The sequence below is a fragment of the Rutidosis leptorrhynchoides genome, chromosome 9 (genome assembly GCF_046630445.1).
Source record: "Rutidosis leptorrhynchoides isolate AG116_Rl617_1_P2 chromosome 9, CSIRO_AGI_Rlap_v1, whole genome shotgun sequence".
Taxonomy (NCBI): domain Eukaryota; kingdom Viridiplantae; phylum Streptophyta; class Magnoliopsida; order Asterales; family Asteraceae; genus Rutidosis; species Rutidosis leptorrhynchoides.
Genome location: NC_092341.1, coordinates 349024286 through 349051531, shown reverse-complemented (window position 1 = coordinate 349051531; position 27246 = coordinate 349024286). Strand labels below are relative to the sequence as shown.

Here is a 27246-nt window from a genome sequence, read left to right as displayed (position 1 = left end):
ATTATACGTAAAATACTACGACGAGGTTATGTCCAAACGATTTCAAAACAAGTTTACGAGCAAGCTAGAGTTAAGGAAATTATGGGTTATTGCCAAGGAGGTTATGGGTAATGTTCGGGGGTATATTTGTGAATCAAACCTAGTGTTTATCATCTCCGTTACGTCTACGTACTTTTCTTCAATATTAAATCTCAATATTGATAAGTTGAGATCTATGGTTATTCGATACTCTGAGTTTCGATCACATTACGATGAACGACTTTATATGCTGATAAGGTGAGTTTCATATGATCCCTTTTACCCTTTACATTTTTGGGCTGAGAATACATGCAATTTATTTTAAACGCAATGGATACAAGTACATACTAAATTCTACACTGAGTTTGAACCGAAAATCCCTTAGCTTTGGTAACTAGTAACTACCAGTTATAAGAACTGGTGGGCGCGAGTAGTAGTATATGGATCCATAGGGCTTGACATCCCCGTCTGTTCCAGGTATAGAAACCCTAGCCTGAACTATAAAACAGACGTATGCTATTTGAGTTTAGTACACGTTGGTTTGCGTGTATTGTACATGTTGGTTGCATGTATGTTAAAACAGGGGTACTTATTATAACTTTAAAGTTTAGTTACCAGGGTGCTCAATCTTGTAGAATATTTTGATAAACGTTTCTGGATGAAACAACTAAAATCTTGTGATCCACCTTTATATACAGATTATACGAAACATTAAAACTATGAACTCACCAACCTTTGTGTTGACACTTGTTAGCATGTTTATTCTCAGGTTTCCTAGAAGTCTTCCGCTGTTTGCTTATATGTTAGACAAGCTATGTGCATGGAGTCTTACATGGAATATTTATCAAGGAAACGTTGCATTCACCAAATCATCACCATGTATCTTATTTTGACTGCATTGTCAATGGAAGTACTATTGTAAACTTATTTACGGTGATTGTCTATATGTAAAAATCATCTGATGTCGAAGACCTTTGATTTAAATATTCATTTATGGTGTGCCTTTTCAAAAGAATGCAATGTTTACAAAACGTATCATATAGAGGTCAAATACCTCGCAATGAAATCGATGAATGACGTGTTCGTCCATATGGATTTGGAGCGATCGTCACATAGTGACCCATTAATATGTAAGACAAATGCCCATTTATTAGAGGGAACATACTAGCATTTATGTCAAGTATTATCCTTAATGTTGCATGGGATCCTAACATAAGCACCAACTTTATACAACCATTAACCAAAAAGCAAAAGTTGGTCTCCCTTGTCCCCCCTCCAAAATCACGGCCACCTTAACCCTTCCACACCCTCATCACCTATAAATACAAGCCTTATTCCATTTATTTTACACTTGCTTTCATTTGTAATTCACACATACTCACTCTCTAATTCTTTCTCTAGTTCTTTCTTTCTCTAAAAAGTGTAAGTATTGATTTTTCTTCTACTTATTCCTCTCTCACGAATTCATCATCATCATCATCATGGGTCTAGCTTTTTAGCTTTTGATTTTGATTACATCTTGTAGATTCAAACATGGATTTGAATCCTTCAAGAACATGGGAGATTCAAGCTTTCTAGCTTTGAATCTTCACCTACTTTGTAGATCTATATTTTTTTAAGTTTTATCTTGTTATTTTGTTATAAAGATTCAAACTTGTGTTTGTAATCTTCATGTAACCTAAAGATCCAAGCTTTATGCTTCAAAATCTTCAAGAACAACTAAGATGCAAGTTTTCTAGCTTGAATCATCATATCTTTTAATGGATCTAAGTTTTCTAACTTATGATCACATTACTTTGTTATAAAGATCAAAACTTGTGTTTATGGTCTTCATGTAACTTAAAGATCTAAGCTTTATGCTTCAAGTTCTTCAAGAACACTAAAGGTTCAAGCTTTCTAGCTTTGTGACCTTATAACTTATGTGAAAGGGATCCAATCTCTCTAGCTTAGGGTTCCATCACTTCATTTGACCTAGATTATGTTCATACTTGCTTGATTGAAGTAAAGTTTGTAGCTTTAGTTGTAAATGTAACTTGTAATTGTGTTAAGACTAAGGATATGATGTAACCTTGGTTCATCATCCATCTAAGACTCTTAAATGAGTTGTGTTCTTACTTGATCTTAACATATCGTGTGTTGATGGTAGAATCTTGGTCAAGGTGATGCTAACCCATCAACGAGTTGTACACTTGAAGCTACAAGCATCAAGGATGAGAACCGTGATGAGCATCAAGCACTAAGAACCCCACCGGAGCACCTTGCTTACTGTTTTCGGGATCTGATCAGACCACCTGGGATACTAGAAAGTTAATTTTCAGTTAGTTCGGTTTGATTAGATGATTTTCCATTTAGACCTCGTCTTAATCCGAGTTACGGTTTAGGATTTATGGCCTTCCGAAAGTCACTACACCCAATTACCGTTGTGCTGAAATTTCTGACATACTCGCACTTAAACCGTCGCCACGGTCAAACGAAGACGATTTTGGTTCTGAAAATTGGTCAGCAACTAGGGGACTCATATACGGAGCCATAGCCACTGACTATGCATCTTTTCGTTTTTTATAGAGGTTGTAGCAGCTGACTGAAGTCAGCCTATTGTTTCGATCTCTATTCTTGTCAAACTTACTTAGCTTTTATGATGATGAATGATGACACTTAAACTTAATTTATGCACTTTCAAACCTTTTTGGGACAACATACTGACTTAGTGACCTTTGACTTAGGTTTACGACCTTTCGGACCGACTTACTACTTGCATACTTTCATTATCGACTTTACCGCTTTTATCACTGTGAGTTATAGCATCTCTTTTTACTTTAACTATTTTGGGACTGAGAATACATGCGCTTTTTACGTTCTACATACTAGGCACGAGTACTTAAACTTTATATATGTGTGGGTTATACAACGGCATAAACTTTCCCCTTAGCTCGGTAACGTTTAGTCATTGGTTTTTGGACCGGTGAACGAGAATCTTAGATATGGATCCATAGAGTTTGACATCCCCACTCAGACTAGTCACGCTAGCATTTAATGGGTGTTTAATACTTCGTAAACATACGCACTCGCCAAGTGTACTTTTAGGGGGTTATAAACGTTAAGTTAGTTACCAAGTGCCCACGGATAAGCATATACTTAATCATACTGATTTGAATTACTAATTTAAACTGCTGGTTGAAGCACTGAAATCTCGTGGCCTACATTACATTACTGATTACAAACAAACTATAGCTCACCAACATTCGTGTTGACTTTTTAAGCATGTATTTCTCAGGTGCTTAGACGTTGTTGCTTCCGCTATTAGACTTGCTGCCTTGGTGTTATAAACTTGCTGTTATAGACTTGCTGTTACGGACCTGCTGTGTTAGATTTCCGCTGCATTACTTAGAGATGTCTCAATCATGGAACTTTTCCTTTGCATTTGTAATTTATGTTATTTTCAAACAATGGCTTTGTAACGACCTTTGGGTCACATACTTGTGTAAACGCTTCTATTCATAGCAAGCACACTATCTTTTGTAAAACGCTATCTTTTCATGAATGCAAAAATGGTTTTCAAACAGCATATAGTGTTTGACCTTGTAATGATCCTGTTGTTGACGATCCGTACACGATGGTTTTGTACGGGGCGTCTCATTACAAGAACTTTTAGAACGTGGTTTCATTCGACCAAGCACATCACCATGGGGAGCTCCTGTTTTGTTTGTCAAGAAGAAAGATGGTACATTTAGGTTGTGTATCGACTACCGAGAGTTGAACAAACTTACCATCAAGAACCGTTATCCACTACCGAGAATTGACGACTTATTTGATCAACTACAAGGCTCGTCAGTTTATTCGAAGATTGATTTACGTTCTGGGTATCATCAAATGCGGGTGAAGTAGGATGATATTACGAAGACTGCTTTCAGAACGCGTTACAGTCATTACGAGTTTATGGTTATGCCGTTTGGGTTGACTAACGTAACAGCTATGTTCATGGACCGCATGAACCGAGTGTGTGGACCATACCTTGACAAGTTTGTCATTGTTTTCATCGATGACATACTTATTTACTCAAAGAATGACCAGGAGCACGAAGAACATTTGAGAAAAGTGCTAGAGTTGTTAAGGAAAGAAAAATTGTACGCTAAATTTTCAAAGTGTGCATTTTGGTTGGAAGAAGTTCAATTCCTCGGTCACATAGTGAACAAAGAAGGTATTCAGGTGGATCCGGCAAAGATTGAAACCGTTGAAAAGTGGGAAACCAGAAAAACTCCGAAGCATATACGCCAATTTTTAGGATTAGCTGGTTACTACAGAATGTTCATCCAAGATTTTTCCGGAATAGCAAAACCCTTGACTGCATTAACGCATAAAGGGAGGAAATTTGAATAGATGGATGAACGTGAGAAAGCATTTCAATTGTTAAAGAAAAAGTTAACTACGGCACCTATATTGTCATTACCTGAAGGGAATGATGATTTTGTGATATATTGTGACGCCTCAAAGCAAGGTCTCGGTTGTGTATTAACGCAACGAACGAAGGTAATTGCTTATGCGTCTAGACAATTGAAGATTCACGAGTAGAATTATACGACGCATGATTTGAAATTAGGCACGGTTGCTTTTGCATTAAAGACTTGGAGGCACTACTTATATGGGGTCAAAAGTATTATATATGCCGACCATAAAAGTCTTCAACACATATTTAATCAGAAACAACTGAACATGAGGCAGCGCAGGTGGATTGAATTGTTGAATGATTACGACTTTGAGATTCGTTACCACCCGGGGAAGGCAAATGTGGCAGCCGACGCCTTGAGCAGAAAGAACAGAGAACCCATTCGAGTAAAAGCTATGAATATAATGATTCACAATAACCTTACTACTCAAATAAAGGAGGCGCAACAAGGAGTTTTAAAAGAAGGAAATTTAAAGGATGAAATACCCAAAGGATCTGAGAAGCATCTTAATATTCAGGAAGACAGAATCCGGTATAGGGCTGAAAGAATTTGGGTACCAAAATTTGGAGATATGAGAGAAATAGTACTTAGAGAAGCTCATAAAACCAGATACTCAATACATCCTAGAACGGGAAAGATGTACAAGGATCTCAAGAAACATTTTTGGTGGCCGGGTATTAAAGTCAGTATTTCTAAATATGTAGGAGAATGTTTGACGTGTTCTACGGTCAAAGCTGACCATCAGAAACCATCAGGTCTACTTCAACAACCCGAAATCCTGGAATGGAAATGGGAAAACATTACCATGGATTTCATCACTAACTTGCCAAGGACTGTAAGTGGTTTTGATACTATTTAGGTAATAGTTGATCCTCTCACCAAATCATCACACTTCCTGCCAATAAGAGAAGATGACAAGATGGAGAAGTTAGCACGACTGTATTTGAAGGAAGTCGTCTCCAAACATGGAATACCAATCTCTATTATTTCTGATAGGGATGGCAGATTTATTCCAAGATTCTGGCAGACATTACAGCAAGCATTAGGAACTCGTCTAGACATGAGTACTGCCTATCATCCACAAACTGATGGGTAGAGCGAAAGGACGATACAAACGCTTGAATACATGCTACGAGCATGTGTTATTGATTTCGGAAACAGTTGGGATCGACATCTACCGTTAGTAGAATTTTCCTACAACAACAGCTACCATCAAGCATTAAGATGGCACCGTTTGAAGCACTTTATGGTAGAAAGTGCAGGTCTCCGATTTGTTGGAGTGAAGTGGGGGATAGACAGATTACGGGTCCGGAGATAATACAAGAAACTACCGAGAAGATCATCCAAATTCAACAACGGTTGAAAACCGTCCAAAGTCGACAAAAGAGCTACGCTGACATTAAAAGAAAAGATATAGAATTTGAAATTGGAGAGATGGTCATGCTTAAAGTTGCACCTTGGAAAGGCGTTGTTCGATTTGGTAAACGAGGAAAATTAAATCCAAGGTATATTGGACCATTCAAGTTTATTGATCGTGTCGGACCAGTAGCTTACCGACTTGAGTTACCTCAACAACTCGCGGCTGTACATAACACTTTCCACATCTCGAATTTGAAGAAATGTTTTGCTAAAGAAGATCTCACTATCCCGTTAGACGAAATCCAAATCAACGAAAAACTTCAATTCATCGAAGAACCCGTCGAAATAATGGATCGTGAGGTTAAAAGACTTAAGCAAAACAAGATACCAATTGTTAAGGTTCGATGGAATGCTCGTAGAGGACCCGAGTTCACCTGGAAACAAGAAGATCAGATGAAGAAGAAATACCCGCACTTATTTCCAGAAGATACTTCAACACCTCCAACTGCTTAAAATTTCGGGACGAAATTTATTTAACGGGTAGGTACTGTAGTGACCCGAATTTTTCCATGTTTATATATATTAAATGAAATTAATATTTATATGATTAAGTGTTTCCAACATGTTAAGCAATCAAACTTGTTAAGACTTGATTAATTGAAATAGGTTTCATATAGACAATTGACCACCCAAGTTGACCGGTGATTCACGAACGTTAAAACTTGTAAAAACTATATGATGATATATATATATATATATATATATATATATATATATATATATATATATATATATATATATATATATATATATATATATATATATATATATATAGTTAACATGATATTATGATAAGTGAGTATCTCATTAGGTATGTTAACAATGAGTGATATATATAAAAATGAGTTATTGAATTAAGAAAATCGAAACGATATATATAACGATTATCGTTATAACAACGTCTTACTAAATACATATGAATCATTTTAAGATATTGATACACTATATATAAACATTTTAAATGATAAGTAAACATATCATTAAGTATAATAACAATGAACTACATATGTAAAAACAAGACTACTAACTTAAGGATTTCGAAATAAGACATATATGTAACGATTATCGTTGTAACGACATTTAACTGTATATATATCATATTAAGATATATTAATACATCATTATATAATGATAATGTAATAATTTAACATCTCATTAGATATAATAAACAATGTGTTAACAACATTTAACAAGATCGTTAACTTAAAGGATTCAAAACAACATTTACATGTAACGACTAACGATGACTTAATGACTCAGTTAAAATGTATATACATGTAGTGTTTTAATATGTATTCATACACTTGTGAAAGACTTCAAGACACTTATTCAATTACTTCTACTTAACAAAAATGCTTACGATTACATCCTCATTCATTTTCATCAACAATTCTACGCGTATGCACTCGTATTTGTACTTGTACAATACACAGCTTCTAAATGTATTTACTGTTGTTATATACACTCCAATGATCAGCTCTTAGCAGCCCATGTGAGTCACCTAACCATGTGGGAACCATCATTTAACATCTAGCATGACTTATGAGCAAGGAAACAAAAACAAGAACTCCTTTTAACCCCACTCACCTTCACCACTCACCACCTACTCCATTTCACTTCCAATTTTCTTCTCAATTCTCTCTCAAAACACACACACTCTTCCATGAACGTCTAAGTTACTATTTTTTCAGCAAAAATCATCAAATACAAGCTTTGGTTATTACCTATAATCATCATAAAAACAATTACTCAAGAACACATCAAGAACACTTCCAAGTTTACAAGTTTACTTCCAAGTTTCCTAATCCATTCCAAGCAATCATCTAAGATCAAGAAACCTTTGTTATTTATAGTAGGTTATATTTCTAAATCAAGGTAATATTCATATTCAAGCTTTGATTCAATTTCTATAACTATAACTATCTTAATTCGAGTAATAATCTTACTTGAACTTGTTTTTGTGTCATGATTCTATTTCAAGAACTTCCAAGCCATCAAAGATCCTTTGAAGCTCAAGTTATTTTTTCATCATTTTCAGTAGGTTTACCTACTAAACTTGAGGTAGTAATGATGTTCATAACATCATTCGATTCATATATGTATAACTATCTTATTCGAAGATTTGAACATGTAATCACTAGAACATAGTTTAGTTAATTCTAAACTTGTTCGCAAACAAAAGTTAATCCTTCTAACTTGAATTTTAAAATAAACTAAACACCTGTTCTATATCTATATGATATGCTAACTTAATGATTTAAAACTTGAAAACACGAAAAACACCGTAAAACTGGATATACGCCGTCGTAGTAACACCGCGGGCTGTTTTGGGTTAGTTAATTAAAAACTATGATAAACTTTGATTTAAAAGTTATTCTTCTGGGAAAACGATTTTTCTTATGAACATGAAACTATATCCAAAAATCATAGTTAAACTTAAAGTGGAAGTATGTTTTCCAAAAAGGTCATCTAGACGTCGTTCTTTCGACTGAAATGCCTACCTTTACAAAAACGACTTGTAACCTGTATTTTCGACTATAAACTTATACTTTTTCTGTTTAGATTCATAAACTTAAGTTCAAAATGAAACCATAGCAACTTGAATCACTCAAAACGGATTTAAAACGAAGAAATTATGGGTAAAACAAGATTGAATATTTTTGCTTGTTGTAACTACGTGAAAATTGGTAACAAATCTATATTAATCATATCCTAGCTAACTCATATTGTATTATACATGTATTCTAATATATTATGTAATCTTGAGATACCATAGACACGTATGCAAATGTTTTGACATATCATATCGACCCATGTATATATATTATTTGGAACAACCATAGACACTCTATATGCAGTAATGTTGGAGTTAGTTATACAGGGTTAAGGTTGATTCCAAAAATATATATACTTTGAGTTGTGATCCAGCCTGAGACGTGTATACACTGGGTCGTGGATTGATTCAAGATAATATATATCGATTTATTTCTGTACATCTAACTGTGGACAACTAGTTGTAGGTTACTAACGAGGACAACTGACTTAATAAACTTAAAACAGTAAAACGTATTAAAGATGTTGTAAATATATTTTGAACATACTTTGATATATATGTACATATTTGTTATAGGTTCGTGAATCGACCAGTGGCCAAGTCTTACTTCTCGACGAAGTAAAAATCTGTGAAAGTGAGTTATAGTCCCACTTTTAAAATCTAATATTTTTGGGATGAGAATACATGCAGCTTTCTAAATATTTTACAAAATAGACACAAGTACACAAAACTACATTCTATGGTTGGATTATTAAACCGAATATTGCCCCTTCAAGTCTGGTAGCCTAAGAATTAGGGAAATGACCCCTAATTGACGCGAATCCTAAAGATAGATCTATGGGCCTAACAAACCCCATTCTGAAATTTGGAATACTTTAATATTTTGATTTATATGGTGATTGCGATTGCCAATTTATGACATACTTGCGAGTATGCGGGGAAAATTCTATATGCATTATGTTAAGTCGGTTACCAGGTGTTCATCATAGAATGATTTTTATACACTTGCGAGTGTAGGATTATTGAATAAATGAAATCTTGTAGTCTATTATATTAATTTGATAATATATAGGTTAAACCTATAACTCACTAACATTTTTGTTGACGTTTAATGCTTGTTTATTCTCAGGTGATTATTAAGAGCTTCCGCTGTTGCATGCTAGTATATGGACAAGACTTGGTGTCAGCATGCTTGTATAATATTGTTTAAAATTGCATTCGAGATTTACTTTGTTGTAACATATTAATATTGTAAACCAATATGTATTGGTAGTGTGTAAGTGTGATATTTTTAGATTATCATTTCTGATAATCTAGGTGGTGTCCTTTTAACCTTGTCGATAAAATAAAGGTTATGGTTTGTTTTAAAAACGAATGCAGTCTTTTAAAAACGTCACATATAGAGGTCAAAACATCGCAACGAAATCAATTAATATGGAACGTTTATAATCAATATGAACGAGACATTTCATTTACGGCCCATGCCCTCGGATTGGGCCGGGTTTCTTACTCGGCAGCAGTTGGGCGCGGGTTATAAAACTGCGGGAGATAAACGCATGGGTGATTAAGTTTCCAAAGGTGATCTCGTACTGCTGTTTAAAAAAAAAAACATGAGAATTGCTCTCACTAACAAAAGGAACTCAAGTCTTAAGGAAACCGAACCGAATATCAGCCAACGCTTCTTCTAAATCATCATGGGAAGGTAAATCCACATTTGCCACATAAGCATTGTCATTAACACACATCGCCCCTTGATTGAGTCCCAATACAATTATCGTAAGAGGGCAAATCATTTTTCGCTACATGATTCGAGCCACCATCAAGAGTACAAAGGGGACTCCTTATAATCGGAGACTTCACACCAGAACCAGAAACAACGGATTGATTAGAGCATGCAATCAATCTCCGATCGAATTCGTCAAAAAGCATATGTTCCAAACAGGTTACATCAGTGATCTCGGAGACCCAATCATGATGAATTGAGGCTCGTGAAACCTCCAAATCCGCCACAATTTGATCATGAATATGCTTGGCGCATTTGTATTTAATAAAAGTGAACATGGCACCATATTCCCAAGCCTAATAGACGATCTAGCCACGCATAACACCTCACCAAAATGGAGCCAATAATCGTGAACATTGAACCAATAAACGCGAAAAAGTTAATTATTTATCACGGTATATCACATGTTAATTAATGTGCATTACATAGCATTTATTAAAAGAGGATTTCTGATTTGTTTCCATCTTAACCAAGAAGTGAAAAAAGGTAAGTTCTGCTAGCTCTCTGCTAGTGTATGATCGATTTTTATTAGACATGTCATTGATATTGAATGGATTCTTTTATAAAGAAATAAAAAGAGGCTTTCAAGTTGGTTGCTTCTTATTTATGAGTAGTGTTCTAATAAAAAATAATATTACTCGGTATTTTTTTTTTTTTTTTTTTAAAAGCAAGTTGTATTCATTACTCAAAAGTTACATAGTACACGAAGGTTTGCAAAGTTAGCAAACCGGAATTATCAATTGAAATACACAATATATCTAAACACACTATTTAAAACTACACTAAGCCAAGGTAGGTTCTAGGGTCGATTAACCAAGTGTTCCAATCAAGTCTTCGTTTCTTCAATCTTTTTAAAATCCACTTGAAAGCCTTTAGTTGAATTTCATTTAGGGCTACCAAATGACTTATAATCGAACGGTATGTTAGAAACCCCTTCAATTAAGAGGTTGGCCTTTGCCGTTTCAAAGTTTGTATTACGTAATACAGTAAACATTTATATATTCATGAATATATTTGTATTTAATGTGTAAGTTTTTCTTAATATATATAAATACTCCGTATATTATAAAAATAAGTCGCTATAAAACCCGAGAAAACACACTAGAAACCATGAAATAACAATGGACTACTATTTCATTCTCTCTCTTTTATTCACCATCTCTTTCACGACCATCACGTACTTCCTACTCAGAACCGCCACCGCCACCGCCACCACCCGCCGGAAAATACGTTTGCCGCCGGGAAACGTTGGATTACCATTCATCGGAGAAACACTTCAACTAATATCCGATTACAAAACTGAAAACCCGGAACCATTTATTGATTCCCGGGTTAAAAAATATGGGACAATTTTTACAACACACGTGTTTGGCGAGCGGACCATTTTTTCAGCTGACCCGGAAACAAATCGGTTTATTTTGCAAAATGAGGGTAGGTTGTTTGAATCGAGTTATCCCGGTTCAATATCCAACTTGGTTGGGAAACACTCTTTGTTGTTTATGAGAGGAAATCTTCATAAAAGAATGCATTCTTTAACTATGAGTTTTGCTAATTCTACTATCATCAAAGATCATTTGTTAGTTGATATAGACCGGTTGGTCCGGCTCAACTTAGATTCTTGGACCGGAAGGGTTCTACTCATGGAAGAAGCAAAGAAGGTATTATATATCGTCCGATTATTTTCATTTATTATATATTTAATATTTATATTTTTAATATTTATATTTATCTTTATATACTATGTAAGTATGTATACTATAAAATATTAAAAAATAAATATAGAAACTAACATTGGTTGACATGATTATTTGAAAAGGTGCGTAAGTATCACTACAAGAAAAACGCTCATTTGTGACGATCTTTTAGTGACGACTCAATATTTGGTCACTAATAATGCTATTTAGTTACCATTAAAAAAGTGGTCACTAAATTTTGGTCACTAAACGATATTAGTGACCAAACAAATGGTCACTATAGTGACCAATTTTGGTATTTTGGTCTCTAAAAATATTTTGTGACGGATCTATAGTGACGAGAAGTGACCAAGCTATTTTGGTCACTAATTTGATTTAGTGACCATTTTAGTGTTATTAGTGACCAATAGCCTTCGTCACTAAAGCTCATTTTTCTTGTAGTGTATTTATCGTTATAAAAAAGGATGTATGATCTTGCAACATATGCTTAACGATAAATATAATGTTAAATTGCTTGCAAAAATAAAAAATAAAAATTATATACTACAGTAGTATAATAGTTGCTTTTTCAGTTATGTATCATGTGTATTTATGGTACTATTTACATTGAGGTCTATCGGTCAATCTGGCTAAAGAAGGACATTCATGTACGCATTCACATGGTAATTCATTTTCATTATAGAAAAAAAAAAAAATCATATATATTTAAGATTTTTCTAAAAAAAGCCTCAATCACAATATTTACAAAACATACATTAAACTTTAGGAAAAATCTCATATTCATCCCTCCTAATCCAATAAATTACATATTTCCCTAGAATACAACTTTTCAATGCATAATGTACAAAGATTTCAATACATACTTGAAGATATATGTAATTTATGAGTTTATGAGGGAGAAATATATCTATAATTTTCAACAGTCAATTTATCTACTAACTTAAATGTAATATTGCCTCCGTCCAGATTAATTGTTCCAGACAAAAAATACATTGCTTTAGAAATTTCATTATTACACTATATTTTTTCTGTATTTTTTTAACTCTACAATTTTACCTTCAATTAATTAATTAGTCTATCTCCTCACTTTTGTTTTTTATTTTGAAAAGTAAGATATTATTAAACACAAACGAGAGAATAGTTGACTGACATTTACGTTACCCATTACACGCGAACTATTGGAACAAAACAATACAAAGCATATAGATAATCGCACAAAATCTAAAACTATAATGGCAATAGCTCGGGGCCATTACTATCGGCTATGAAAGGTGTAAGCGGAGCTTGCTCTAGGAGATACAACAAGCTCCGAACACTGTTATTGACTGACAGCACATGAGGTCGGGTTAGAGAGTCACGTCAATCAATTGATCTTCTTTCTCTTTACCCTTAATGAAATTCACTCGAACGATTTAAATTGAATTTCCATCGAGGCAAATATCGTAAACTTTATTAAATTTTCTTTTTATAATTGAAAGTGAATAATTAATTTAGAATATCCTAAAAAATATATACTGGACAATCAAATTGGGACAGAGGGGGTATATAGCCCTTCCGTCCCACAATATTTGTATAATTTGATTTTTCTTTGAATTTATGAGATCATCTATTTTACCCTTCTTCTAATGAATTAATTTAATTAAGAATTGATTCAAATACTAACTAATTAACATAACTAGTGGTATCTATTCCCCAACTCTCGAAGGAATTCATTTCCATCTTCAAGGAGGAAAACACTAAAAATAAGAAAAGCTTAACCGGGACAGGCACAGCGACCCCCAAACTCTTCAAGAAAAAGCCCGCGAAAGCCCGCGCACCAAGAGAGGCACCACTTTTGCAAAGTGATACAAAAACGGCGGGGTATCCAATAATTAATAGAGATGATGAAATTGGATCTTTGAAGAATTTTTGTTGTCATCTTTAAGTAAGAGATAATTTTTTTTAATAAATAAAAATAGTAAGTTAGACATTTATTTTGAAACGGATGAAATGTGTGTGTGTGTGTGTGTGTATATATATATATATATGTATGTGTGTGTGTGTGTGTGTGTGTGTGTGTGTGTATATATATATATATATATATAACCGAAGTGCTTATTGCATAGCGGTATTTGAGAGGCCTTATAATAAAAGAGGTTGGGGTTCAAGTCCCGTCGCATATTCATAGATTAATTCGTGTTAAGTGTGAATTGTCGTTTAGAAAAAGTATATATATATATATATATATATATATATATATATATATAAAATGTACATTTGATTTTTTTTCTGCAATCTTCTTTTAAGGTTATATACTGTATATAGTAGTAAAATAAATTACTTAAAAAGAATATTTGTGTCTTTTTTATTTAAAGGATGTTTGTATTCTTTTTTTAATTTAAAAGATGTATGTAAAGTGAAACATGAGTGAATAATAACATCATGATGTGCATGTGTTATGAACTTAAGTGAGTGCTTTATATATATATATATATATATATATATATATATATATATATATATATATATATATATATATATATATATATATATATATATATATATATTGAATTAGCGAGGAAACCCACTATGAACGAGTACATTGACTTCTCCATAGAAGGTAAATCTCGAGTAATCAAGCCCCCTGAGCACGAAACTTGGTACCGGGTGAATTACGCACAAGAGATCCAATGAGAACCTTTTTAGGCTAGAGAACCATGAGAACTCACGGTCAGTAAAAAAAGATGGAAAGACGAATAATAATTTGAGTTGTATTAGAACAATTTCTATCCTACAACACAAAATTGTTCTAACACACACAAAATTGTTCTAAATCACTTTTTTTTAATTCAGTTTTTTATTTTATTTTAAAATTTAGTCCAATTTAGAGTTAATTTATGGTTATTTTATTGATAAAATGGTTTATGTTGTAGCATTCAGATTTAGGGTTTAGAATTAGCGTTTACACGAAAGGTTTTAGGTTTAGAGTTTTCTAAACCCAATACATTATACCTCAAACCCTAAACTCTAAATCGACTAAATTTAGAAAGAAAAGGAAACTGAATTTGTACAAAAAAAAAAATATGAATCAGAATAATTTTGTGTCTATTTAAACAATTTTATGTGTGTTAGAATATTTTGTGTTGTCTTATACCCCTTTTCTAGTTTAATAAAATTTGGCCCTTTTAAAAAAAAAAAAAAAAGAATATTTTGTGTTGTAGAACGAAAATTGTTCTAACAAGTCCAAATTGTGCGTCTTTCTTTTTTTTTTTTTTTTTTTTTTGAACATCGTTTTCTCATGGTTCTCTCCTTAATTGAGTTCTAATGTGATATTCACCATATTATATATATATATATATAATTTTAGCATTTTTCCAATGTGTTATGTTAATAATCTTCTAAAAATTTAAGATGCTATGTAATCATCTAATTTAAATCTAAATAACTAAATATAATCCTCCAAATTAAAATTATAATAGAATAAATCTATGTACGAAATATGTTATTTTTATTATCCTAATTTTAATTAAAATAAATATTATTTATAAATACTACATATCAAAAGTTGTCTACAATTCAAATTGCTAAAATTTAGTAAAAAATGCTTGTGTATTTTTTAAAGCATGTTAGGAGTTATTATCGGGGCCGGATCAAGTTGATCATATCTGCACATGTTAGAGGACACCGCAGATTGACTGTCGAGAAGGCACAATCTAAAAAAAAAAAAAATCATAGTAGATGCCCAAATTAACTGTCTATAAGCAAAATTTGAAGATGACTCTTTCTGAATTGAAATCCAAATCAATAACGTTTTCATCTCATAAACATGGATAAAAAATGTTTTTGTGTTAATCTTTACCAAGTACCGAACTCCTTCATCATCTAGAATTATGTATAACTGCTGTTAAAAAAAAAATTAAAATAAAATTAGGAAAATGATTTTTTTAGTTGGATTTTATGCAGAGGCGGAGACAGGGGAATGCATGTGGATGCTTTGCATCCCCCAACTTTTCAAATAAGAGATTTATTGTGTGTTAAATATTGTATATTAGTTGCCAATATTCTCGAATAATAAACACAAACATCCCTTAAATACAGTGGCGATTCTAGGATTACAACTCAATGGGGTCCCGAAATTTTTTTTAGTACTAACTATATTAGAGTGCTATTTTAGTACTAATAGTTTACCTTTGAAAAAAACTATAAATTCGAAAAAAATATGTGGGGTGTGCGTAGTTAAATTTAGTGGTGTCATATACAATTACTATAGATTTTAAAACTATATGGGGCCATACATTTAAATTTAGTGGTGTCCTATAAAATTTTCAGGGTATTTTCTAATAAAAATGTTCAAACTAGCGGTGTCCCGTGATCTCACGGGTTAATATGTAGGTTCGCCTTTGCTTAAATATCTCATAGTTACGATGTATATATGAAAATTTTCTGTTGATATATAACGTTTGTGAAATGTATCCCCTATACGTGAATCGTGACTTCGCCTCTGCTTGTATGCCTATAAATCCTCCTAAGAAATACTTAGTAAAAAACTCACAAGTGCATGCATGTCTTACCTTTTATTTATTATTTACTATATAACTCTTTATATATTGTTTAAACTACTCTCTATAGAATAATAATATTATATAATCTATAATTCATTATGTTTATACGGATTATATGAATAGAACCTTCTATTGATTCCATTTCACGTGTTGATTCAAAAGTTTTATGGGCATCATTATTCTAGATTTGATTTGGATATATCAATTATGTTAATCCACAAATCATAAAACACTATTGTTACTTATATTAAATACTTATTATACATATATTTGTGTTTGTGAATTATTACTAACCTGTAAAGTATATTACAGATAACATTCGAGTTAACACTAAAGCAACTATTGAGTATCGACCCATGTGATTGGACAGAGAATTTAAGGAAGACATATATGCGAGTCATCGAAGGCTTCTTTTGCATCCCTAATCCAATGCTATCCCCCACTTATCGTCGAGCTATTAAGGTATATATCGCCAAGCAACATGACTCGGTTATTGATTCGTTATGTTGAGTGCAAAGACAACATGATTCAGTTGATCAACTATGTTAGAGTTACAAGAAAATATAAACGTAACAAAAAAAAAAAAAAAATAGAAGTTTTTCTAATGATATTTTCTAGGCTTGCATCAAAGTGCTATACATAGACATTTTTATAGTGAATTTAAGCTGAGAGTTATTGAAAAATAATAAAAATGACGAAAATATCCTTGAAAATAAACAAATAGCGTGAACAGTAAATCCTTAAGTTGTTACAATATATTATTAATATATACACATTAACTACAATAATAAGAGTTGTCTTTAAAGAGCTCAAAATTTTTAATACAAAAATTTACATCAATTTTTGTTTATTTTTGTTTTTAAACAAGAGATTGTCGTTAACAAGCAATTTGTGCACTACCAAAAGGCCTTTGGCCTAGCGGTATTGAGAAGCTACACTGATCTTGAAATTATGGGTTGGAGTTTTACTTGGGACATTATTCGTGTAAAATTATATAATATGTGCGAATTTGTCGTTCGTTCACTTAAATCATCGCCAGCAAAAAGTTAATATTAGACGCTATATAAAATACACTAATGTATGTTAACAACAACCTTATAGACTCGTTGTTAGAAAAATTCTTTATGAAATATCATTTATCATACTTTGTGGTTTGATGAAAAGTAGAAGTGTAGGAATCTTTTATGTTTGTAAAATGCATGTCCTGTCAAGTAATTGCTTTATTATAATTTTTTTTGGTGTTTTCGAAGGCAAGAAAACAAGTCGCAGAGGCATTAAGTTTGTTGGTGCGAGAAAGGCGAAATGAGAGGAAAAGAGGGATGACGAAGAATGACATGTTAGCGGCTTTGTTTGACGGTTATGGTAATGATAATGGCAGAGTTTGTTTATCTGATGACGAAATAGTGGATTTTTTAGTGTCTCTACTAGTAGCTGGTTACGACACAACATCAACCACCATGACTCTCGCCGTTAAGTTCATCACCGACACACCGACAGCTCTTACACAACTAAAGGTTCGATCTCTCTATATGTTTCCATTGTGTCTTCTCTAAGTTACATTAACTTTTTTAAAGAAAGAAAAAAACTATCCTCACATCTTAATATCAAAAAAAAAAAAAAAAAAAAAAAAAATTGTCTCAAAATATCTACAAAACAAAATAATAAATATTGTAAGAGCGGGTTGCTCTACATCCGGCCACATCACAATAACCTCTAAAGCAATCTACTGTATTAAACTCCTTAATTCATCATCATTTTTCAGTTATTTGTTATTTCTAAATAAATTCAATCAAATTTATTTTTCATAAAACCGTATAACTGGTACAAATTAAACTTATTTTAAATTCGAATAAAATATTTTAAAGAACACTTATTTCAAGAGTGAACATATTCTATTTTTGCAACACCAAGATGGAGCGTCTATATATGACGTCTGTTTTATGACAATTGTTGTCACGTATGTGATTATTGTTTATTAACTTTTGATAGTGACGGTATGCCCATACTAGCTTTCAGAAATAGTAATATATGAGGCAAATATAGATTCAAAAATATAATATAATGTATAAATTATACAGTAAATTGTTAAAGTTAACAAGAATGATCGTCAATTTTTCGCTAAATATACGAGTAACAAAATGATCGAATAGAGATTTTCAAACAGGGGTGAAAGGTAGAAGGTTTTTTCTGTTCAGGTTACCCGGGAGGGCAAGTAATCAGACCTCATACTCTGGTGTATGCGATCCAACAGGATTACTACGTTGCTGTTTCCAATCCTTCCTTGACCACCACAAAATATTCGTCCTAGACAGGATTCAAACCAGAGACCTCTAGCAAGGAACTCAGAGCCCCAACCTTTGGGCTTCAACCATCATAAGATAGTACAGTGGTTAGGGCCCCGAGTGCCTTGCAAGAGGTCACAAGTTCGAATCATGTCTAGGACGAATATTTAGTGGTGGCCAAAGATAGGTTGGAAACACTCAGGAAGTAATCTTGATGGACTGCGTATTTTAGAGTATGAAGTATGATTACTCGCCTTTCCGTGTAGTCCAAACAGGAAAAACTTTATACTTTTTACCATTTTTACCCTTAACATAGACATATTATAAAAATAGTATTTGACGGGCAATTCATTGAAACAACCCAACCCGTATTCAATCCGAATAATTTTTTTTTATAATAGTAAACCAATAACACGCGACTTTAATTGGTTACAATTAACCCGTTCATTCAAAACATTTAAACATTAATAAGCTTAAAGTTGACATCATTGGCACGAAAGCCCTTAATCGAATGTAATACAAGTTCGACCCAATAAATGATAGTTTTAAACTAAACGACACTCGAGCATGGTTTGGAGCTAAACTACCCAAAACAATAAGCTGTCTTCCAAAGAGCTTCACCTAAGCAACCAACATGGGAATATCTAATTCCCGGCAACCCCCTTCCCCTTCTCCATACTTGTACCTAAAAAGTAAACAACGAGAGGGGTAAGCAAAACGCTTAGTAAATGCAATAATTATACATATACATATATAACCTACTCACTTGCAATCACTTACACAATTTTCGCATACATACTAGTAATATAATTAGCATACCATCATAAAGTATAACGCTAAATCCCTGATAACACAAGCTAGTATAACAATAGCATATAACACGAACAATATAATATGCTACACTACAACACACAAACATTGATGTTCAGAACATCCATTAGTATTCAAGATTTCAAGGCTAGCCTAACGAATGGTATCGTCAACATCGAACTTAATTCCCATCCGTCCCAATAAATGTGGTATCGTCAACATTGAACTTAAACCCACACATGAGGTATCGTCAACATCAAACTTAAACCCTCATTGAAAGAATTAATGTGGTATCGTCAACATCGAACTTAAACCCACATATGAGATATCGTCAACATCGAACTTAAACCCTCATTAAATGTCACTACAATAGTGGTATGACTTCGTCAACATCGAACTTTAAATCCATACATGAGGTATCGTCATCATCGAACTTAAACCCTCATCTAAAGAATTAATGTGGTATCGTCAACATCGAACTTAAACCCACATATGAGGTATCGTCAACATCGAACTTAGACCCTCATCAAATGTCACTACAATAGTGGTATGGCTTCGAAAACTTTAATTTAAATCCATACATGAGGTATCGTCAACATCGAACTTTAACCCTCATCAAAACAAACAATATATTCTAGGATATGGTATCGTCAACATCGAACTTCAACCCATATCTCACAAGTAAATAAATTATATGCATACATATATAATTATTCCACTCACCTTATCGACTAGGCGATGAACTAAACAATTCCGCAAGCTTCAAAGCAAAGTATTCAATACATTAAGTACACAATCAACATGCAACCTAGTTGGACTAAACACCAACAATTAACTCTTGTACATTAAATGACTGATTGCATTTAATGACCCATTTACACCATAACCGCCCATTCAAGATCAAGACTTATCATTAATCACTAAAAGCTAATGATTCAAGTCCAACAACACCTACTAACACAAAATATGGGCATTTCATACCCATCATGCCTAACTAGGTCAACCATTACTCATTTGACCCATTTTAAAGTCAAGACCCGCCATTTGGTCAAACTTGAACTCATTAACAAAACCTTCACTAACACATAAGTGTGTTAGTGATTCAACAACACCAATAGCCCTACAAATTCAAAATCACAAGGCTAAACCCTAGATTACAAACCTTAGGGTTTCCATACATCAATTTCACCCAAAATCCGCCCATTTAACCCCTAAATGGGTCTTACAAGTCACACATGAACAAACCCGAGCTATAAATCAAATTGAACTCAAAATTCGGAGTTAAGACTTACCAACACTATCACAACGTAGCAAGAGATGTAGGGAATAACTTTAAAACTCGGACTTAGGCAACATTTGGTCTTCTTCTTCCCCAAAATAAGCTCTCTCTCACTAAAACTCCATTTCTCTCTCTAAACTTGAAGTGTGTAAGTGAAAGAGTGTTTAATGAGATAAGGATAGGCCTTGGTCAGTTTTTTATCCTCTCAAACCATCCATATAGTGAAAGGACCAAAACACCCCCAAAATATCCATTAAAAACGGGTTAAATTTGTCACTTCAGCGACTTAGTCGCGTTCCGCAACCAACTGTCGCGTTCCGCGACCAACTGTCGCGTATAGCGATGACCAAGACGCGACACAACACACTAGAATGCGGTAATGTGGTCAGGTGAAGGGATTTTCAGCCATCGCGTTTTGACCCTAACTGTCGCGTATCGCGACTGACCCACTCGCGATGAACCTCACTGGAACGCGACATTGTACCAGATACAATCCAAACTAAAAATCTTAAATCATATAATCAACACACGCAAATGAGTATAAACGTTCTAAAGATCAAATGCGTACCTTAGGACATGTACGCTGAAAAACGGGGTGTTACATTCATATAACGCGTTATTCTTGAACTAACTATATTAAATTTACAAAAGGTGTATTTTTCCTTCTTCCCGAAACTTTAGTGGACCCACACCGACTGCCTTTTACTATCGCCTGAGAGGTACACCGAGCTTACGGAGTGCCTTTGCAGGAGGTTGCTCGATCGTTTGTTTACCCACCAATGCCCATGAGTAATCTCGTGATGATCCATGATCGTTAATAAGTGTTTACCACTATCCCGAGGATTGAGCCCAAAGGTCGACCAAGCCCGAGGATTGAGCACAAGCTGATAACCTGTGTCATGTAGAAATAATCATTTGCATCGTTTGAGGATTGAACATTGGGTAACTTTCTCCAAAACACCACCCGCTCAAACCACTCAAATAAACTTCTGAAAGCTAGAAATTAAATTCGTCATGGATAAAGAAATACGTAAATGTAACCGCCCTTGTGGCCTAGTGGTACAACCAACACCGTGTGTGTTGGATTGTGGTGGGAGGTCTGAAGTTCGAGTGTCCCCTCATGAAACATTTCGGGGTAATTTATGGAATGACGTAAGAGAAGTTTTACCGACCTGTGTTTCAGGATTTCGGCTCGCTTCCCCTGTCTCTCGGGATGATTTAAGAATCAAGTCTCTGTAATGCGGTTCAAGTTTTTGTACGAAAGCGCGTGTATGCGTGGAAGATGATGGGTGAGTATGTTAACTTTTTTCAACTTGTCTCACGTAGAAATAATCCTTTGCAGCGCATCGGGATCGAGCTAACTTTTTTCAAACACCTCCACCTGTTGAAACCATTCAAATAAACACATGAAGGCTAGAAATTAAATTTGTCATGGGTAAAGAATACGTAAATAAGAAAAGGATTAACATCTAAGCTAATTAAAAGTCTAAGTTACTATATTTTGGATTGTTTCATTACTCAGTATATCATCATTATATAATAAATAAATAATGTAATGTAGTTCTTTTTGTCCTAGTTAAATTGTTGGGTTACTAGTTTACCATATTTCATTATAAATGTTCACTTCTTTTATTACTCCTTCGATTTAAGAAATATTATTATTAATAGTAAAATGACCCGTGGAACCACAGATTTGTTTAAACGAAACAGTTTAATGATATATTTTACGTATTAAGTGAATTTAAACGCTAAAGTCATTTAATTTAATGAACCGACGGATTCCGTCTAAGAAACTTCTCGTTATTTTTACAGACACATTGATGTACTTAACTTGGTCAGAATAAATGACCTACATATATTCTCTCACCATCATCTTCCAATTTTCATCGCAATTACTATTTTCTTTGTTATAAAAGCCTACATGAAACCTTTTATTGAGACGTGTATTTCGCATACATATATAACGTAATTAATCTTGTAAAAAGAACTCATATTTGAGTTTGAATAATAATATAATAATAATTAATAAGAGTGGAATTTTTTCTCGAAAAATATGAAATAAATAAATAAGTAGATTTAATTTAATTAATCATTAATTAGATTAATAACATCACCTTAAGGGCTTAGATTTTTTTCTTTTTTATTTTTATTTTTTTTTAACAAAGAAATTAGCCTAATAATAACATCATCATTATAGAGTTCTAATAGAAACTATAGATACGTTACTTTTTATTTATTTTAGTTTTATTTTAATTTTTATATTTTTTCTTATATGTATATATTAAGAATATAAGTAAATTTTGTTACAATATTCTTTCTATTTATTTATAAAAGAAACATTTAAGTTAAATATCGATTAATAAAAAGTTAATTCAATTAAATATATCGAACATAATGATGTAAACTGGTGCATCAAAAAGTAAAAAAATAGGGGATCGTGTGGACCGAAACTCAAGGTACATTTATCATACCTTTTATCGGAGGCCGTAACATTCTTACATCTACGTTGACCTATGAACCCAACAGTTTTATTACGACCAAAACTTTATAAAATTTTATACATATAAATGTAATCATACATGTAACTCACGGAATATTTTTAAATCAACTTTTCTATTCTATAATACTTCAAATATGACTTTTTTTTATACTCCGTAATAGATGTTGATGCTTGTTACTAAGTTCGTCACAAATATATGGATTCTTTCATAATATTTGTCTATATTTCTATTGAAGCAAATTCAGTATATATATTTTTATAGTATACAATATATAATCACATTGTGAAGTACATTATAGTTGTCTATATTTTTTCATTATATTATATTTGTCTATATTATATTTTAAACTAATCATAATACGAGTTTTTAGTTGAAATGGAAGAGATTTTGTAATTAGTATAGCATAAAGTTGGTGAGTAACAAGACAAAATTAACTCCGATATGACAGATGCGTAGATTTTTAGTTGTAATATGGACGGGGAAGAAACCACCAAAGAGAGCGTGGCGTGTGGTGCGATCACACCATATGTTCGGTGGTCTTGTTATATTATCAACACCACATCGAACTTCAGTTTATTCGGTCTTGTTGTACTTACAAATGAGATTAATCTTTTAACTTTTTATTTTCTTAAAAACGTTTTTCCAGGGGCGGGCCTAGTATATGCTTAGTGGTAGCACGAAACACCAGTGAAATATACAATTTGTTGAAAAAAATTTAGGTTTTTAATTAGTGATATCAACGGATAGTGTAAATTTTTTTGAGTGCCACTGTTGAAATAAGTCATTTAGTAAAAATTATTTTGAGTTTTTAACCAGTAATATCAGTAACTACCATTCCTATATTCGCCACTAATTTTCTCTTTCCACATTGTGTTTGGCACCACACAGACTGAAATGAGTCATATGTCAGAAGTGTGATTACCATTCCTCGGGGCCGAATCTTAGGGCATGTAAGGTGAACACTTGCACAACGCCTAATATTCAAAGGAGCCTAAAAATATAACCCGACAAAATATATCTATGGTATACTTATTTACAAAGTTCTAAAAGTTTATAAGCTACATTCCTATATCCTACAGAGTAATATAGTAGCCGAAGTTTCGTGGCTTCTAATTTCAACATCACCATTCGTCCATTCATCTTTCGTATGCATAATTCCACTTTTTAGCTATTGAACAAAACCTAAATAATTAACGGGAAGACCCTACCATTCCTGGTCAAATTTGGAAGTCATAGTAACTACTTCATAACAGTAAGTATATGAAATTTTATGTGAAAATCAAGAGGTTCGATCAAGAGTCATGGTGACTTGTGCTTTTTAGTGCACTAAATCAATATTAGTAGCACTTTGTAAGGGTCATTTTACATTATGTGTGTAACTATGATTTGAAAAATACGCACATTATAATAAGTTAGCACTTTTTAGTAACAATTCATCCTTTCTTATATGGGTGTACATTCTGCAGCTTTCAGTTTGTTATTTAGAAGCTTGTGTGTATTTATTCATAGTTAACATGGTTATTGATTCTGAACAACAGGAAGAACATGATGAAATCAGGGCGAAAAAGGGTACATCAGTGTCTCTTGAATGGCAAGACTTTAAATCAATGCCCTTCACACAATGTGTAAGAATACATTATATTCATCAAATCAATTAAATGATAATATTTGCATTTCGATAAAAATTCTAATTTTAATTTTAATGAAATACTGTTTGTTTCACCAGGTCATTAACGAAACTTTGAGAGTCTCTAACATAATCAGTGGCGTATTTAGGAGAACAATGACAGACGTTGATATTAAAGGTTTATTCATCGCATATTTTTAAAGGAAAACACACACATATATCAGTTAATCAACCAAATTAAATGATTAATGTCAATTAATATAATGTTAATTAAACAGGTTACAAAATCCCTAAAGGATCAAAAGTATTCACTTCACTACGAGCTGTTCATCTTGATCAAGACAATTTCAAAGACGCGCGTGTTTTTGATCCTTGTAGATGGCAGGTATATATATTGTTGACATAACATCAAAAAAGTTCAATTTATTAATGTTGACAAAATAATGTAACTTGATATAAGTTAATATGTTTATGTTTGTATACTTGTTTATAAATAGAAATCTTTCGATCCAACAAACTTTATGCCGTTTGGAGGAGGGCCGAGGAGATGCCCTGGATACGAGCTAGCCAGAGTTGCGCTATCTGTTTTTCTACATTATCTCGTTACTCGTTATAGGTAAACAATTTCAACATTTGATTTATTCCTTAATTAAGTTTACGAACTAGTCTACTAAACGAGTCTACGATTGGGTTCATGTTTTTTTTTTCTAATAGTTGGGAGCCTGCGGAAGAGGATAAATTGGTGTTTTTTCCTACGACGAGGACTCAAAAGCGATATCCTATCTTGGTGCAACGACGTAGTATGTAGTTAAGCTTTGTAAAGATAGTGTGGTATATTTTTGAGATTCATAAAATGCAAAATATTGACGAATTAAAGAACTTCTATATATAAGTTTAGGATATTAATTATAAGTTCACGGATTCGATATAAATTGTATTTATTCAGAATTAAAGAACAATAAAGTTTTAAGAATGCAATGATAAACTATTATTTCGAAAACATTGGACCTTTATGTTTTTCATGTTGTCTGTATTGAATGGGCCTCTAGTTTTGAAATGTGTTGGTGTTACTAAACGCTAAGAACTATTTGGGCCTGTGAGTGTACTTTGTTTAGATGACGAAACCTGACGTTTTATCAACTTAATAAATGGTTATTGACCAAAATGCTAACGAAGTATAACAATTTGCTCTAAAAAAATAAATTGTCAAAATACTATCGCAAGTCGCAAAGTGCCTTGCAAGCCTTGCGACTAGGACTGCTCGTAACTTGCCAAGAACATTTTAATTTGTGATCCGTTTGATTCTTCTCCATTATTGACTAAAAATAAATAAATCCCCTCAATCAACTTGAACTACATTACACAACTCGAAAATCACACATTTGTCCATGTATCGCAACTCGCAATATATGGTCGATCTTTGAATAAAACTAGGGACTTCAATTTTAATATGAACATCTCTCTAAAAATTACTAGTACACATTTAAAAAAACGTTGTTTAAAAACGACCTACGGATCAAAAGTTATCGCGATATTAAAATTTTCGATCATGCCTCGACTAAGAGTTCGCGGGTCGCAAGGTTCAAGTCGCAAGCCTTACAAGGCACCTAGCGACTTACGAGGGCATTTTGGCTATGACAATGTTTGGTGCGGAGCTTTTTAATGCTATTTGGAGCTTTTAACTTTTATGAAAAAACTCATATCTAATAAAAATTTAGAGAGTAGAAAAAAACTAAAATTATCTTAACAGTTGAGAAAACTACTTGAAGTAACGTTTGAGAAAAAAAACTCCTAATTTTTTGTCATCTTAGTATTTATCTTAACGGTATTAGCTACTTTGTCAAACACCCAAAAAAACAAAAAGCTAGACCAGGGCTAACCTCACCAGGGTTATGTGGCTAGAGCTAACCTCACAGGGGCTAGACCAAGTTTAAGTTGCCCCCAATGGAGCCGTTGAGGGCTAGAAGCATGACAGGGTAGAGGGCAAATGAGTTGGGAGTGATCCAAGTAAAATTTTGTTATTAGTTGTTATTTTGTCGAAAACAAACACTTGGGCTGTACAAAAGGCCTGTCAGTTGCACAAACAAGTGAAGCAACTGCATGCCGCATGCCTCCCTTATTCTCCAATTATATTGCACGACGACGACACAACAATGTAATTTTGTCCTTATTTCTTTCTGCTTAAAAACATGCAGATAAAAACAAGCTTTAAACCATCCCATCCAATCCAATAAGCAACACGCTACAACTATCAAATTTCAGGGACATAAAATTAATAGTAACAATGTTAATA

The 27246-nt window shown here is 33.1% G+C and overlaps 1 protein-coding gene across 1 annotated transcript; it reads left to right on the top strand.

Annotated features, from left to right (window-relative positions):
- The first annotated feature begins 11340 nt into the window (after window positions 1-11340).
- LOC139865663 (3beta,22alpha-dihydroxysteroid 3-dehydrogenase-like) lies at window positions 11341-25944 on the top strand. The gene is made up of 8 exons (XM_071853744.1): window positions 11341-11877; window positions 16767-16916; window positions 17705-17968; window positions 24865-24951; window positions 25053-25131; window positions 25232-25338; window positions 25451-25569; window positions 25668-25944. Exons 1-8 carry the CDS (start codon window positions 11341-11343, stop codon window positions 25759-25761), a joined length of 1437 nt encoding a protein of 478 aa, XP_071709845.1. The 3' UTR covers window positions 25762-25944.
- The last annotated feature ends 1302 nt before the right edge of the window (window positions 25945-27246 follow it).

What these genes read in the sequence shown, in the direction of transcription:
- LOC139865663 (XM_071853744.1), top strand. Translation starts at nt 11,341, where the DNA reads ATGGACTACTATTTCATTCTCTCTCTTTTATTCACCATCTCTTTCACG. An exon ending in CTTATCGTCGAGCTATTAAG is followed by an intron (nt 16,917 to 17,704) that starts GTATATATCGCC and finishes GTGTTTTCGAAG; the next exon opens with GCAAGAAAACAAGTCGCAGA. An exon ending in GACAGACGTTGATATTAAAG is followed by an intron (nt 25,132 to 25,231) that starts GTTTATTCATCG and finishes TTAATTAAACAG; the next exon opens with GTTACAAAATCCCTAAAGGA.